Raw genomic sequence first — 17,332 nt, 5'->3', positions numbered from 1 at the left:
CCGTTTTATGCTCCCGCTCTCACACAAAAGGTAACCAAGATATTTTCAATAAAAAATCGTCAATTATCGACTTCATTCGTAGATTTTGAAGCTTGACGTAGATTTTTTTAACTTCATTTATTCATTAATTTGCTTGTTTTTTTGTTCTCTTATTTCTTTGTTGGTTTATTTGCTTACTTTATTTATTGATGGATTTGTTTTTGTTTATTTCGTGCACACGATTTGATCACACACCAAACTAAGACGCAAACCTGTAGTTTGAAAAATAAACTCAGAAAATGAGACAAAAGATGGGAAACGAGATGAAATGAAAAAAAAAAGCACATGCGGCTGCCCTGATGCTCTCACAGTTTCCGCATCATCAGCGGCCTCCGTAATTTTCACCCCCGGGGCGCGCGTAGGGGAATGTGCCATTACGTAATAATCACTGACGACGTCATGCGTATTCGTGAGAATTAATAATTTTTTACGCAATAATGAGTGACGTCAAGATTTGTGCTCGTGAGGATTGAGCAACGAATGCCATGACGTCACACAGCGAGGAATAAGGTAAATAACATGTGCGTCGGAGTACGAACTTTTTATTGCGCTTGGCCAAAGACTGACAGACGGCGTGATGTGTTATGGTTTATCTGTTTATGAAATTAAGTATTGAATTATGCATCTTCAATGGCATGGTGTCATGTTTCTATCTCTTCTAGCCGTTGGTAAGTAAATGATACAGTACTTACAACTTACAGTAACTACCCAGAACAAGGGTCAGCATTCAAGTAAAAAAAATCCCAGACAGTATGTATTGCAGGGATTGACTGATTTTCAATTTCGCTTGATACAAGGATAAAAGTAGTAAGGGAGAATTTTTCAGATTGTCAGTTTATATTGAATTTTAAAAAAAGAGAAAGAAATCAGAATATGGAATTAACCCACATCACTGTCCGCCCTTTAAGGGTGTATTATGAAAGCAATTGGATTCTGCATTTTAGAATGCATCACACTAACAAAACTCAACATTTTGCTAATCTCAGCTTCGATATAATCTTAACAAGTTCTTAAAATTTGGTGAAATCTCAGGCTGGACGTTCTTATAACAAAGTAGTGTATCAAATTAATTTGTCCAGAAATCATTTAAGACAGCCAATGAGCCAAGAGAAAAAAATCGAGAAATCCAAGAATTCGCGGTTACCTCCCCATCAGATATGAAGTGATTAAAAAATAACACGTTATAGATTTGTGAAGCTAACCCCCCTCCTGAATAAACCAGCAGAGATAACAGAAATAAAACAGATCGAGTTGAATGGCATTAGGAAGGCAACACAGGCAGCCGCCAAACGACTCATAATTAGTCCTGAGAGTTTTTAGAATTCTGAAACAAGAAGATTCAGAGATGACTTTTTTTATGAAACTGATAGATATGCTGGGGGAATGGGTGTGAATTTCTGAAAATTTATGGTCTACAGTCAATTCGTCCACAAACCGATTCGTCCACAAACCAATTCGTCCACAAGTTGTGTCAATTCGTCCACAAACCGATTCGTCCACAAACCAATTCGTCCACAAGTTGTGTCAATTCGTCCACACATCCGTCCATACAAATCGGTTGGTGGACGAATTGACTGGATACCGTCCCTGTAGCTACTGTAATGCAACATGACAGCTGACAGACTAACGATTCATTTTTATTGATATTGGAAGGTTGCCTTGGGAACACGCCGGCAAAAATCAACAAGCAGAAAACTGCATCCACGGTTCATACAAGTGCTGGTCAGCAGGCTATGTTGAAGTGTTTTTATGACGGTATTCCTCGACCCCAGGCCATCTGGATGAGAGAAGGAAAGCAGTTACTCGAATGCAAAAATTGCGTGACACATATTGATAACACCAAACATGGCGTGACTACTTTGCGCGTAACGCCATACCGCGAGAGTGACTACGGGGACTACATTTGCAAAGTTCGCAATGAAAATGGATTCGATTCCGTGACGATCACTTTGGTAGAACAACCAGCAGGTAAGAGTTTACCCCATGGGAGGGAAGGGTGCTCGGGAATAGGAGTCTATGAAAAAGACCCAGCGAATGGTTAGTCTCCTCCGCAGCCGCTCTTGTCGAGGTCACGCAAAGTGGCCCAGAGACTAGCGAATGGTTCGTGGCAAGTAATTTTGAGCGTACCACCACCTAGATTAATGCTATTTTGCTTTGAGAAATAATAGCACGAACAGTATTTAAGATGCATATGTCTTGCTTCATCGGCTTTGAGTGTTTGTTTTTTTTTTAAATTAAAACGTGATATAAATTTGGCGAGACACGCCCTGTAATGGTGGCGCTGCTGGGAGATGCTGTGAATTAGTTTGCTTATAATTGTCTTTGTTTCTTGTTTGTTGATTTTGGCGGTGTTTCACGGGGCACTGTGGAAACAAAGCATCCTTTTTGCCACGGCAAGCACCCAAGCATTGCAAAATATTAAAAGCGATCATACCTAAAATAAGGGTTTAAAAGCACGCAAGCAAATGTACTGACCTAATCTGCAAGCACTTTCGATTTGGAGAACATTCAGAGGGGGAGGGGCTAAGGCAAGTAAAGAGCAAACTTTTGTCGTTTTCTTTAGTAATGAGCCAGTGCAATAAGGATCTTGTCCTTGGCGCCGACCCTCGGCTTCGCCTCGAATTCCGTCCTCGTTGTGATCCGAATGGAGCGTATCATCGCGTCCAGTGTTCCATCCACTTGGACAAGTGCTGGTGCGTAGACACTGAGACCGGACACAAGATTGCAGATGCCTACAAGGCCGACGGTGGCATGCATTGCAACGCACCTAAAGGTATAGGACCCAATACTAAGCCCTGGGGCAGACAAATCAATACATAGTAGCTAAAGGTTGAAGGAGATGCGTGGCACGCAACGCAAAGGGTTATGGGGGAATCACAACTTTCTTCGAAAGCAATGCGCACCACTAGAGATTCCGTCCCGTAACCCTTTGAGCGCCAACCTCGTAATTCGTTCACTTTCCTGCTCCTTATTTTCCACCATTTTTGCGACTAGCAAACACAAGTTTGTTTCAAAGCCTGTTTAATGAATTTCACCTCGAGGTAAGGCCCGACATCGAGCAGGTACTCTGTAAGGAGTAAGTTAACTAACATTCTAGTGTCCCGGCTATTAACGAAGTCGACGACAGAAGTCGTTGCACCGGTAGGGCCCAGTATCGCGCCAAGGGTACTCCATATAAGTTAGGTTATAGTTAGTTCGTTTAAGGGACATGGTGCAACATGCCAGACACATTCCAAAATACTTATTCTAAGATTCTTAGATCAATTCTAAAATAGCGTTTAAAACTATTTTAAAATTATGTAATACCAGGAAAGGTTTTACCACTTTCCTGGTAATACCTATGCTCTCAGGGCTTGCCCAGAGACAATATAGGGTGGACCAGGTGAGTGGGATCAGATGCAATTTGAAAACAAATGCATGGAAGCTAAAAACAAATTCCCTTCCTTTATATTCATTAGATTGTACAGCCCTTCGTAATTAGTCTCTATTCCTCCGACTGACATTCTGGATCCCTTTCCCCAGAGAAAGTCATATTCTGTATAAGCCGTATTTGCTCTTATGGAATATTTTCCTTTCTAGACTTTTCTATCTCGGCGGCGGTGGTAATTTCTATGGCTGCCTTATTATTGGTGGTTGCCATGGATATGGTAGCCTTTGTGTGCTGTAAAAGAGGTCTAGTTCACTCCATCGTCAAGTACAAAGAAAAGCGTTCGGTTTACGGAAAATGTAAGTATAACGCTATGTTTACTTTATCACATTTATATGGACCGATAATAGGTATCTAAAGGTAACTTATTCTTCTTTTTTTTTTTGCTCGAATTTTTTTCTAGGGATTTTAGCTCACTTGAATTTTTATGGGAGTTTCGCTACCTGCCCGCTAGGAATCATGGGAGGGTAGTTCAGGGGAGGCCAAGCAAAAAAAGAAAAATACAGTGACAGGTAATCCTAAATCCGGAATACTTGAACAAATAATACTTGGAATCCGGAATCCCTACAAGTGTAATCCGGAATCCAAACACTATCTAGGATCCGAAATCCACACAATAGGATTCGGTTGAATCCGGAATCCAGGACCCTCTTTGGATTAACTGTCATGGGGCGAAAATAAACGAGAAAATATTCTAAAACAAATATTTCCTCAACTGTATTCCACTTTGCCTGTGGCAATATAGAGATGTCTGACACAAAGACAATAAAGATCTTTTGTGGTACGGATAAAAGCCGCAAACCATTGACTGTCTTAATCATGAGTAACATAAAAATTTCGGTCTCTGAAAAGCAAGCAGGTTTATTAAGCACAGTTGACGTCACCACGAACCACGAGTGCAGCCTCGCGCAGGCAAAACCACGAAACCGATGTAAGCTTCGAGATTTAGATGTGCCGAATCAAAAAACATATTTTATTGGTTTTGTGCAAAAACAATTCAACTTCAAGTTTTTAATGACTCGCATCCTAGTGGTCAAAGTTGAACCCAATGTATTTGTGTCGATACACAAATAGACAATTATATTCGGCACGGTTAGGGTAGGGACGTACAGTTTAAATCAGGCCTTAAATACGAAAGATAGGAGTTCTTGAGGGGTAGAACGGGGTAGGCCGAGAGCATGATTTGGGTCACCTGGAAAGGAAATTTTAGCTTCCAGGAAATGAATCAAGACGGAATTGCGTTCCCCATAATTCAGTGCGCTCTTTCATTGCGAGAGAAGCACGAGGTATATGACCCGGGCGATGTTCTTTTTCAGTAAAAACCCGAAGCAAGACAAAGAGACGTCTGCCTACCATTGAAGAGGAAGAAGGCGGAGTCAGTTGCACGGACAGCGAAGAGGAAACTTTTAGATGATAAAAAAAGTCAAGCAATAAAAAGCAAACCTTTATAATTAGGCTATTCTGGTCTGTTTGACCTTAGTTAACGATATATAACAAGACAACAATAAAAAATAAGTGGCAAATGTCTCAGAAACTTTTTAATATAGTTTCCGTCATCAAGTTCTACATAAATAAAATGGAAAAAAAAATATCCTACAAATGTACAACCCAACTGCACTACAAGTAAAAAAAAGCTAGAGCCCACTAGTGAAGCGGCAACCTCGTTCCCAGGGTCTTCTGGGTAATTTTCAATATGGCACCAACATGCAAATTACCCAGAAGACCCTGTGGACGAGGTTGGTGGAGCGGTTCTTATGATACCCCAGACTTTACCAATAAACAACAAAGATGATCAAAGCTTACTAAACTTCTATCCAGAAATTTGTGGGACGTTAAAACACTTATCTCCCTTTTAACATCGGTCTCCTCAACTCGCTCTCGCTTCCCTAGAGTTGAGGAGACCGATGTTAACAGGGAAAACACTTGCCACACAAATAAGGCCCCATTAGCAATAACCAACCAATAACGCAAATCCAGAGTTTACGGAAATATGTGCATAACTCTCATAACACAAGCTCATAACTTGCATAATTCCAAGTTGCGTGACACTACACTTTTGCGTGACCATGTTCTCTTTTTACCAAGGTGACATTGACATTTTTCTGAATGCTCTACGCGGGTCTCCAGCCGTACTCACTTAATAATTTTCTAACATTCGAGTAGCCAGGAGGGGTTGCGCAGTCATGAATATCAAATGTTTTTTACTAAAAATACTTTACGCACGTCTCCTAACAAGCCCGCACTTCCAAACCACACATACACCTATTCCAACAATGGTTGCACCCGAGAATCCATGTGTCGTAACCCGCGGTGGTTCATGGGTAGCGTAAAAGCGGCGGAATCCTTGTATCTAAGCCATGTGAATGATCATTAGAACATAAACAAGAATTCTACAGCTTTTAAACCTAGATTTGTATTTATTTATTTACGCTTATTAGCTTATTTACTTTATACCCAAGAAACACTGCGGGTTACGATACACAGATTCTCCGAGTGCAACCTTATTTAAAACAGGTGTATACTTAAACAGGCGCATGGCCAGGATTTCCCAAGATTGTAAGCAGTCATGAGTCATGTTATAATGTTATCACGACTGTCTAAATATTGGGTGACCGGAATCAGGAGGGGCTGGGCGCCTATTTTAAGTACATCAGATCAGCTATTGCATCCAATTTCAACTTTGCTACTGTTTTACGAAAACTCTCCTTTTCTTGGTCGTCCTTTGGCCCTTGTCGTCACGGCTGTCGGATCAATTAATAACATATCTTTCTTCCATTTCATCCGTCGGTTCTGATACCACGTTTTCAGCTGTAGAGGCGTCAGTTGAAGCGACCTGGCGAACTCATTGCGGTCCTGAGTAGACAGGTATTTGTCATGCTTGAATCGATCCTCGAGCTTTTGGAGCTGATCTCGGGTGAACACCGTGCGAATTCGGCGAAATCGTCGGCTCTCGTTGAAGAAGGCACGGAAGTACTTTGGGAGGTCGGAAGGTGATCGGCGTTCGGTGCCGGCCTCTCCTTGCAAAGGAAAACCTGAAAAGAAAATGTACACTGTTGCTTACTCCCTGAGTTATTCACTAAAAGTGTCATAGAGAGCTCTGCGCTATTGTTAACATCATATAAACCTAGCACACTTAGAGTATTAAACAAACTAAACATATTACAGAAATTCTAGGGAGAAAATGAACATGAGCAGGGGTAACCCACATGGAAGACATACTTAGCTTATACGACAACTACTGTGTTTAAAGCCGCATTGTCACCAGTTCACTTCCGGAGGTCCGACGCAAACCTCAACCGTTAAAAGACAAAAGAATCTATTAAAATCCGAGATATAAACAAGCCATCCGTTCTAAATTATCAATCACATTCTTAAAGAAACTTCCAATAAACACACTGCTTTCAATATTTTGAAATATTTTTCGCGTTTCCCGTTAGAAATCATCGGATATTGTTATGTAATCGACCGGAAGTAAACTGGTGATAATGCGGCTTTAATGAGGGTTTTTACAGTGCTGATCTGAAATACCCGTTTACACTTCTAAAATTTAACTGGAAGTTTCCATACCGGAAGTTTAAGGATGACCAATCTAACGATCAAACTATCCCTTAACCACCGGTGACCGCTATGTACGCCCAATAACTGAACGGGGTCCGTAGCGCTACCTGACATATTGGGACGCGACATATAGAGATGCGTGACATATAGGGACCCGTGACATATAGAGACGCGTAACATATAGAGACGCGTGACATATAGGGACCCGTGACATAAAGGGACCCGTGACATATAGGGACCTGTGACATATAGAGACCCTTGACATATAGAGACGATGACATATAGAGACCCGTGACTCATAAAGGACGCGAGACATAAAGGGACCCGCGACATATAGGGACCCGTGACATATAGTGACCCGTGACATATAGAGACGCGTGACATATAGGGACCGTGACATATAGGGACCCGTGACATATAGGGACCCGTGACATATAGGGACCCGTGACATATAGGGACCCCTGACATATGGGGACCCGTGACATATAGGGACCCGTGACATATAGGGACCCGTGACATATAGGGACCCGTGACATATAGGGACCCGTGACATATGGGGACCCGTGACATATAGGGACCCGTGACATATAGGGACCCGTGACATATAGGGACCCTTGACATATAGTGACCCGTGACATATAGTGCCCGTGACATATAGAGACGCATGACATATAGGGACCCTTGACATATAGGGACCTGTGACATATAAGGACGCGTGACATATAGGGACCAGTGACATATAGGGACATTCGTCAAAATTACCCATATGGACACAACTGCAACTGAGCACCTGGCATATAGTGACCCTTGGCATATAGGGACCCGTGACACAACTGCAACTGAGCGCCTGACATATAAAAACCCGTGATACATGGGGACGTTACAGATGCTAAGTCATCGGGAAACAAGGAGGACCCGCTGACCAATTTATTTCTGTGAGAGGGGAGGGGGAGTGTCAGAGGTAAGCATTACATATGTGTACGCTCATACCAAGCAACTGAGCGCCTGACATATGTCCACGTCCCTATACGTCAGGTAGCGCAACGGATAAAACTGCAATAACTCGCAAATACTTTGCCATATTCGATGAAAGCCTTGACTCAACTCTGCTCGTAACTCAACACCGGAAAATAGCACTTTCTCTACAAGAAAATGTTTATACATTGTATTCCCCTGCTACTACAGAGCGTGGGAAAATAAAACAAGTTTAGAAAACAGCCCAGGTGACGATAAATATTCAAGGGTCTCTTGAATTAGTTCAAGGACATAACACAACAACACAGACAAAACATTACGAGTTATCAGACACTTCGTTAGCATTGAATAAACCCATTATCTATGAAATTAGAGCCCATTTACGTAGTAAAAATAAACCTTTATCTAGCGTGTTTACGATAAACTTTGTATGTGGTACGGAAGCTATGTTGAACAATAAGACGTGAACAAGTGCGCTATAACATGATAGGCGTTTGCTAATATTTTCAAGAACCTACCATACTATATAAGTTATATAAAAGAGCCCTTGTCAGCCACGCCTTTGTCATTGTTTTTACTCAAAATTGGAAGACAAACTATTTGAGACATTTCGAAATAACAATCTAAAAACAAAGTTTTGTACGTTATCTACCAATTTCGATCGTATATATCTTACCCACTTTAAAAAATCAGCCGATGGGAATGGATGCTTTTTGCACTTGGTATTTTGCTAGGATGACAAAATTCATAACCATCATGATAATTACAATGATCATTTATCATCGCTACCTTCACCATTATTATCACCATCGCGCCATCTTCGTATGATCACTACTTATCATCATCATCGTCTTCACCCTAGTTTCACTTACTATGTGGAAACACTTGGGATTCAGATGTTGTGAAACGAGAGTACATGGCCTCGGGTACACTGTGATAATTTGTCCACAGCGGTACTGTTTGACCTGAAAAGAATAGCGAAAAAGAGAAAGCAAAAGATTTGATCGTCTTGCATATACAATAAGAGACTTGCACGAATTTGTGGGTGGCAAATTCGCGCGCGCTCAGGCTTACGAATCAAACAGAAAGGGCTTATTTTCATTAAAAGAATTTAGTTTTTCGCGGCTCTCTTGCGTGACAGCCACAGCTATCTGTGTGTGTTTGTGGGGAGGGGGGGAGGATTTTTCGTACAAAAAGTCACGTGATTTTTCAGTGAACGTCTCTGCAGCTGAATTTCATTTCAGGGACATACCAATATTTAATAAGTTTACTTCTTTCACGCTGCTTTTCTTTTGCAAAGGAAATCACTAAATTAAAGAAAATCGGACTATCGAATACTCGCACATCAAACTTGTATTGTATATTACGCTGTGTATATCTCAATATAGCGCATTTTAGTATAGATCCACTGACATACTATCACGAATCTCGCAATTTGATTGGCTATCGTACTCACTATCTATTGTGCCATAAATAGTGAGTAGCGAAAAAGCCGGCGAAAAAGCCACTTGAAGCGAAAGAGACGAGAAACCTCGATTCAAATTCGAGAAATTTGGTTCACAGTCTTTTCTAGTAAATGTATTTTCAATCCTTACAAAAGGACACTAAAAGTAACTAAGATTGCAGGGTTTTAATCAACCACCCCTAGATTTTAATCAAAACAACTAGACCTTTTTAGACTTGTGCTGTGCCATACACAAGTGGATTGGATCACATATATGCCATTTCTAGGAAGTGAATATCTTTAACCTAGAAAATAGAATTTTTTCTACTTGGACATGACTGGCTCATTGATAGGGATGATATGCATAGCTTTTTTAGAAAAAAATGCCAAGAAAACACCAGATTCAGGCAAGGTTTTGTGATAAGATTACTTTGACGGTGAATATACAGGAAAAGTACCAAAAGTGGGTTGACACTGCTGCTTTGAATTTATAAAGGCAAATATTTTCATAGAATTTGGGCTCCCTGTGCTTCCCCCCAATGGTTATAACATAAGAATTATCTGTTAGAATATCAGCCATAACTTAAAGGAGGCTTGTTTGTCTATCAAGCAGAATTTGCTTACACTGTTGTATGCAACTAAGCTTGCGAAAAATGCATTGTTCTCAGGCAGTGAAGCAAGCATGATTTTTTAGGGTGTGTTGGTAAACACATTGACCCCTCAACCGGCCTGTACCGGCTTTGGGAAGTACCCACAACCCAAAAAATTCATAAATGCAAAATAAACACAACAAGATGAAGATACTCAGGCATCAGTCTAAGGGATAAATGGTCTTGCAGATATGCATCCAACCAAGGTGTTGGCATCTACTCTTAAGCCAAATAATAGCACAGGTTCTTTGACAAATCTCAAATCGAACAAGGAGAGAAAAGCAGAATCACCCCTCTCAATAAAACGCTCAAAATACCACACAAGGGAGAGAGATCAGCAAACACAGCTCAAGACACAAATAGATACCTTTATTCTGATCCTCCAGGTACATTTCCATGGCCTCAAAACACAATGTCCACTCCTTGAAGGATTGTACAACCACGAAGATGTCTTTACGTATTGCAAAGCATTCTGGGAGATCCAGGGGAAAATTCACGAGGGGAGGGCCAGTCAACACTCCTCTCCCCAAAGTCAGATGGTTTTTTCAACCCGAAGCCAAACAAATCAATTCCAGCTCATACAGACCAAGAATAGCGGTGTAAACAATTTTGGAATCAATTTGGTTTCAGAAAAGACAGCATTTAGGAGAGCTGTGGTGATTCATTAGAAAATTATTTTCTCATACAGGCAAAGCCAAACAAGAAAAAATCATCATGAATCCACCTTTGCTTGCAAAACATTTGCTTGCAAATATCCCTAAGCAAAGCACTCAGTTATGCCCCAAAAGACTTCATGATGTCCTGAGACACTCTCCTAATATGCTTATAGCTGTATTTTTGATGAAAAATACAAGCAACCATCAACTTGTGCTGGCTTCAGCACAATGACGAGGGATTAAAAGTGGGGACCGCAAAGCACTGTTGGAAAGCTTGGATACCGCTGACTAGGTGCAGCTGTGTTTGACGGGCTGTATAAAACTCAGAATAGAGGGGGGGGGGGGGAGGTATCTGTTTTCAGTCTGTTTTTTGTAAATTCAGCTCAAAAAAGCCAGGAGTCAATGGGTTAAACTAAAGTTTGCAATTTTCGTTCAGCTGCGCGGGCTCCAAACACCGGTTGCATGCACTCGCGCACCCACTAGAAAACACGCCATTTCAAACGAGAGCGCGCTCTTTTGTAAAATACTGTTGTTTGTGTTATTTATTACTGAGAGTTATTATTAAAACCGTCATTTATTTGAAGGTAGTATGTGAGTGGATTTATACTAAAACAATTAGACTACTCGTTCTTGTTTTCTGAGTCAAATAGGCGCTACGCGCCTCGTTGACTGTCTATTGACTTGTAGAAAACTCGAACTCGCCCTGGCCAAACGAGGACACATGTTGCTAGAAACATGTTGTCCGCTCGCATGTTTCCTCAATGTTTCTACGGAAACATTGTTGCGCGACACAAAATTTGTGTCGCGCACAAAATTTTCAATTTTCTCTGGTAACTTGACAGATAAGAAATAAAGAATGGAGCGATTTTTAAGAAAAAATGTTTTTCATGTTTCGTTATTAGCATCACTTCAAATGAGCGCGCGCTGTTTTTAAATTTTATTTTCAATCACATTTTTTATCGTTGTTGCCGTAGAAAACTACTCCCAAGAAGCTCGCGTGATTACCTTGTGTATACAGAACATTATTTTCAACTTAGAAATGATCAAAGTTAATCTACGGGTCTGCTTTTTCGATATTTACGGAGCTCTGTACTTGACGTGGACAGTGCCCGTGGCGCTGCAGAGGAAACATGTTTCCCGATGTTTCGTGGCCGTTTGGCCACCCGCGGAAACATTTAGGAAACATGCGCCACGTGCATTGTCCAAGTCAAGTACAGAGCTCCATAAATATCGAAAAAGCAGAGCCGTAGATTACATTAGATCATTTCGAAATTCAACATCATAATCTGTATACATAAGGCAATCACGGCGAGCTTCTGGGGAGTGGTTTTCTACAGCATCAACGACAAAAATTACGAAACCGAAAACTCTTTTGCTTAAAAACCGCTCCATTCTTTATTTATTATCTGTCAAGTTACCAGATAAAATTGAAAATTTAGTTGTCTTTTTACTATTGAAGTTTAAGACATTAATTCGAACTTGATCATATCTCTTCTTTGTTGGATATGTCCCATAGACATTTCCTATATTCGTGAGGCACAATCAAGCGCTCTATTTCGTCTGTCCAGTGCCTCTCCCTTTTCTTTGGCCTTTTCTGCACGACAACGACATCTTCGTGCGCCATTTTGATTTGGTACACCGCGACTGTTGCCAGGCAACCAGCCTAGAAATTGTTGCCTTGCTTGGCCAAACTAGGATACATTCGGGAAACAATGTTTCCACGCGCTGGAAACATGAAATGTTTCTCCCTCGTTGTGGAAACATTTGTGTTGCGCAACAATGTTTCCGTGCTGGCCAAACTGGGAAATACTGAGGAAACATGCGCGCGGACAACATGTTTCCGGCAACATGTGTCCTCGTTTGGCCAGGGCCTTAAATACATTTAGCTGTGCTCGTATTCTCACCATCAAAAGGAATCTGTTTTCTGTCATAGGGAAGAAGGCTTCAATTAGAAGCCATTAAACAGGTTTAGACAAACTGCCTATATTTCATTAGTTACAACTATGGCGACAAGAAATTGCATTGCCGTGCAGACAGTTGTCGGTAAAACAATATGCAGAGTGCTGGTTTCCATAGAGTCGTATAGGTCGTAACAGTCGTCTGCAAAAAAAAATATCAACATGACTTCCATCGGCAGTTAAACACGAGGTTCGCTATAAAAGGGAAAGCTCCTCCCCCGGGCTCAATTTACAATTATAATCAGAACACTGCCACGCTAGCGGTCACAAATTATAAGTCTCCTGTAAAATTGCTTATCTCTGAGCCTCAGTCGGCTGGAATAAAACTTACAGGTAATAAGACAGTTGTGTTAAGAGATTGATAAATTAGTGATTTGCTGTCCACTCACGTTTTCGGTGTAAAATTTTGAGTTTTCCGCTATTCATAATCTAGCGCATCGCGTTGTGATAAAAATGCTTGTATTTTAGAGCGCACACAGCTTGGTATAGAATTATTTTACTATAAATAAAACCATTTTAGACGGACAACTCTAGGAAATATATTTGAATTGGTTTTAAAAATTTGAATTTAGCGCTCAGAGCAATTGTCCTGACATGTTGACTCATAAGATGATTGATAACTGATTTTTCTCGAGCCCGGGGATGGGAGGAGCTTTCCCTTTTATAGCGGAACCTCGTGTTTAAGAGGCTACTCCTTTAGAATTCTGATCATTACCTATAGCCTTCGCGAGTCATGTGTTCACCTCAGGGCAAACCTTAGACGACTGTAACGACCCTCGCGACTGTTAAGACTTTATGGAAACCAGGCTTAAGAGGTTACTCCTTTAGAATTCTTATCATTACCTATAACCTTCGCGAGTCATGTGTTCACCTCAGGGCAAACCTTAGACGACTGTAACGACCCTCGCGACTGTTAAGACTTTATGGAAACCAGGCTTAAGAGGTTACTCCTTTAGAATTCTTATCATTACCTATAACCTTCGCGAGTCATGTGTTCACCTCAGGGCAAACCTTAGACGACTGTAACGACCCTCGCGACTGTTAAGACTTTATGGAAACCAGGCTTAAGAGGTTACTCCTTTAGAATTCTTATCATTACCTATAACCTTCGCGAGTCATGTGTTCACCTCAGGGCAAACCTTAGACGACTGTAACGACCCTCGCGACTGTTAAGACTTTATGGAAACCAGGCTTAAGAGGTTACTCCTTTAGAATTCTTATCATTACCTGTAACCTTCGCGAGTCGTGTGTTTACCTTGGGGAGCAAACCCTAGACGACTGTTACGACCCTTACGACTGTTCCGACTATATGGAAACCAGAGCGGGGTCGGAGAAAGCAATGTGCCGATTCAGTTAAAATCATTTCATATAGATATCATTAAGTCTCGACGCTGCGATTTGAAACAACGGCTAAACAATAATGTTTAAGGTTGTTATTATGAACCACAATTGCGTCTGCATTTTAGAACGCATCACACTAACAATATTTTTTTTTCTGCTATCTGAGCCTTGGCATGTTCTTAAAATTTGGTAAAATCTCAGGCTGGACGTTCAGGAAATGTTTCTTATGAAAGAAAAAAGAGTGTATATTTGGCACTGTCTAAAACTTCTGCGTGCTAATACTAACAAAGTACCAACAAAGGAAACAACAATTGAGGCAAAACACACCGAAATTGGAAACGCTGAAATAGAGATTAATGTCTGAAGTGTGAGCTAACCATAACAAGCTATCATTGAAATAAAGTAAGTTAGAAAATGGCAATCAAAAACACAGGGGGCGTTGGTTATCAAGATGATTTTGTTCGGCAGGTAATTTTGACTATCTTACAAATTTGGCACTGCTGAATGCCATACCCAAAAATGTTATCTTGAGTAGGTATTCGACTCATATCATACGACTATTATTAATCGGGCACATTTCGGCTAGCGCGTCGGGGACTGTTCGCGCGCAGCGGATAAATTGCTCAGATAACGCAATGTTAAGTGACAGGGTTTCGGATTTTCTAAGTGAACACGGAAAGAGCGTCGCAAAAAAAGGCATATTTCAACCAAATATAAGAGGGAATTTCGTGGTTCATGATCGGAATTTGGCCTAACAAAGTCTGTTCCTATCGCCCTTGGGAGAGTTGAAATATAAGACCATACACTGAACCTTGAATAAACTCTTGGAGCAGAGTTAATAGAGTTATTAACTATGCTTAGAGTAACCACCGACCAGTAACATGAATATTTTAGTATTTGGTTGCAATAAGCAACCGTGTTCAACATGTATGTATCAGGGCTATGGATATTCCGGGGAAGGGGGAAGATATCAATGCGAAAAGTCAGAGAAAGCACGCGCGAAACATTATCTATGGAAAGAGGTGGGTAAACTAGAAAACGAACACGCGAGGTGGTGGAAAATGCAACAAATGTACAAGGTCCGATCTTGGAAAGGTGAAGGGAGGAATCAGTGGAAAGGTAAATCATTGGATACCATGACGGTGGCTACTAAAACGAAATTGTCTCTATCCCAGTTAACACCTTGGAGGAGGTTGTTGTCTAGGAATAACATCATTCTACGAATTCCGCTTATTTCTACGTGTTATATATACGTAATTAGTAGAACCATGAATCACCCGAAAGGCTTTTATCTTTAGTAGCGATTCCACTAGCGCAGAAACGTTTTGGTGTTGTTTTAGGATTGTAAGTGTTTTATAGTTAGATTTTTCTGGTTGCGCCAATTGCCAAATGACCACATATCCCACGTCGTGTATGAAATGCATATGAATGAAACAGAGTCAAAGTATTAAAAGTCATCAAAGTGCAATAGAATCGAATCTAACTTACTGGTATGCCATGCCTTCAACTGCGCGCCATCTTCATCTCTTTTCTCTCCATGGTTCTCATAGAGTAAATCTTTGATCATGAAGCTTCTCACCGATGAAGTATTCTTAGATTTGCCCGCTCGCTCAAAAGCCGATGTCCTGGACCGGAACTGTAGTTCTGGGACATTACTAGCTCCTTGTGGTTCTGGGACATTACTACCTCTTTGATAATCCACACAGTAGAGACCGCTTGACGCCGGCAAATACCCGGCCAACGGCACGTAATAGTTTAGAAACATCGCGGAGCTCTAACGAGCAAGCTATTGGCCATCAGCGGCGTATTGAGAGTTTAAATAGCGGAATTTGAATTGGGGTTATCTCCTTATCTCGTCGTTAGTAGGCTTTGATTGGCGTTTGTTTTGTTTGCGATGTTACTTCAGGTGAGTGAAACTGATTCACACGCCTAAAATGCTAATTCGATTAAAGAATGTCGATCAACTTCTCCTTTGTTATTGTTTATCATTGAAAATGCAGCGGCTTATTCGCAAGCAAACTCCAAAATAACAATCTACGAATGAATCTGATATGTTATTAAAGATATTTGATTGAAAATATCTTGGTTACTCGCTTGAATTAGCCGATGGAAATGGATGCTTTGTGCGATTCGCTATTGAGGGGGGACAAAATAGCAGCGTGATTGGCCTTCTTTAGGAGTAAAAAAAACTCTTGGGTTGCTTCTTGACTTCAAAAACAACCGGTAATCATAACATTAGCGCGTTTAGAACCAGCCCTGATGGTTATCGAGTTTGGGTTGGGTCTCTGCCATGCGATACGGTCATAACCCTCTGATAAACAAGTAGCAAAATCTACTTATCGACAAAACAATGTCTAAGCACAATTTTATCGAGACGATGCATTACATTACAGGGGCTTCGTAGGTCCAGACACCTGAACTGTTCTACGCATCTCGGTCTACCTGTGATCTCACCACAGGTAGACCGAGCCGCTGAACAGAGTCCATCCAGGGTGTGGAAAGGGGCGACGGAAAACGTACCTTAATGATGTTGGCAGGGAGGAGGGGGGGGGGGGGGTGCTAACGTCTCAGTAAGTTATTCTAAGCTTTGGGTCAAGGATGTTTTGGGGACGCCTTAAGCTGTTGGATGGGGGTGAAAAGTGTTTTTCTTCTGCCCTAGCATCTCACGGATTGTTGAGTATACCTTGGAAATATTCCAATTCCAAAAAATGTAAATTTTACGGTACCTAAATCCATTCACATACTATCACGAATCTCGCAATTTGATAAGCTCCCGTACTCACTATCTATTGAGCCATAGATAGTGAGAAGCGAAAAAGCCGGCGTTTTCGAGCCAAAAGCGGTTATTTATTACTGAGAATTATTAAAATCGTAATTTTAACGAAAGTATGTGAGTGGATTTATACTAAAACAATTAGACTACCCGTTCTCGTTTTCTAAGAGTCGAAAAGGCGCTACGCGCCTCATTGACTATCTAATGACTCATAGAAAATCCGAACTTGTAGTCTAATTGTTAAATAGCTAAATTCGTTGATGTGCAACCCCCAGAATCCAAAAATTTAAAGATTTTGGATTCGACGAGATCACGAATGTGATGAATTAGAAGTTAAGTTGTGAAACAGCACGAAGGCTACGCTTATCTAGAGGGAATCCGAGACCGGATAACAGAATCGTGTAACGTCTTCGTAAAAAGAATTATAAAGTCCGTTGTGTACTAGATTGCGTTGGAGTGTAGTCACTCTAGTTCACGACAATTTTTCACAATCTATTTCAAGAGAATAAGA

The 17,332-nt window shown here is 41.0% G+C and overlaps 2 protein-coding genes across 3 annotated transcripts; one reads left to right on the top strand and one right to left on the bottom strand.

Annotated features, from left to right (window-relative positions):
• The first annotated feature begins 509 nt into the window (after window positions 1-509).
• On the top strand, window positions 510-4,989 carry LOC5515400. Of its 2 annotated transcripts, XM_001635465.3 has the most exons (6): window positions 510-707; window positions 1,693-2,007; window positions 2,603-2,812; window positions 3,619-3,765; window positions 3,870-3,978; window positions 4,783-4,989. In XM_001635465.3, the coding sequence occupies exons 1-5, from the start codon at window positions 659-661 to the stop codon at window positions 3,935-3,937; spliced, it is 789 nt and encodes a 262-aa protein (XP_001635515.1). In that variant the 5' UTR covers window positions 510-658; the 3' UTR covers window positions 3,938-3,978; window positions 4,783-4,989. The 2 variants fall into 2 exon arrangements, with proteins under 2 accessions (XP_001635515.1, XP_032240935.1); XM_032385044.2 differs by lacking the exon at window positions 3,870-3,978 and having other exon boundaries at window positions 513-707.
• LOC5515401 (barH-like 1 homeobox protein) lies at window positions 4,981-15,919 on the bottom strand. Its single transcript, XM_032385045.2, has 3 exons — window positions 15,537-15,919; window positions 8,872-8,964; window positions 4,981-6,498 (listed from the first exon to the last, which is right to left on the bottom strand). Exons 1-3 carry the CDS (start codon window positions 15,811-15,813, stop codon window positions 6,158-6,160), a joined length of 711 nt encoding a protein of 236 aa, XP_032240936.1. The 5' UTR covers window positions 15,814-15,919; the 3' UTR covers window positions 4,981-6,157.
• Between the last annotated feature and the right edge of the window lie 1,413 nt (window positions 15,920-17,332).

The sequence above is a fragment of the Nematostella vectensis genome, chromosome 9, assembly GCF_932526225.1.
Source record: "Nematostella vectensis chromosome 9, jaNemVect1.1, whole genome shotgun sequence".
Lineage (NCBI taxonomy): Eukaryota > Metazoa > Cnidaria > Anthozoa > Actiniaria > Edwardsiidae > Nematostella > Nematostella vectensis.
The sequence above is the reverse complement of the archived record's forward strand: the minus strand, read 5'-3'. Positions and strand labels throughout refer to the sequence as shown.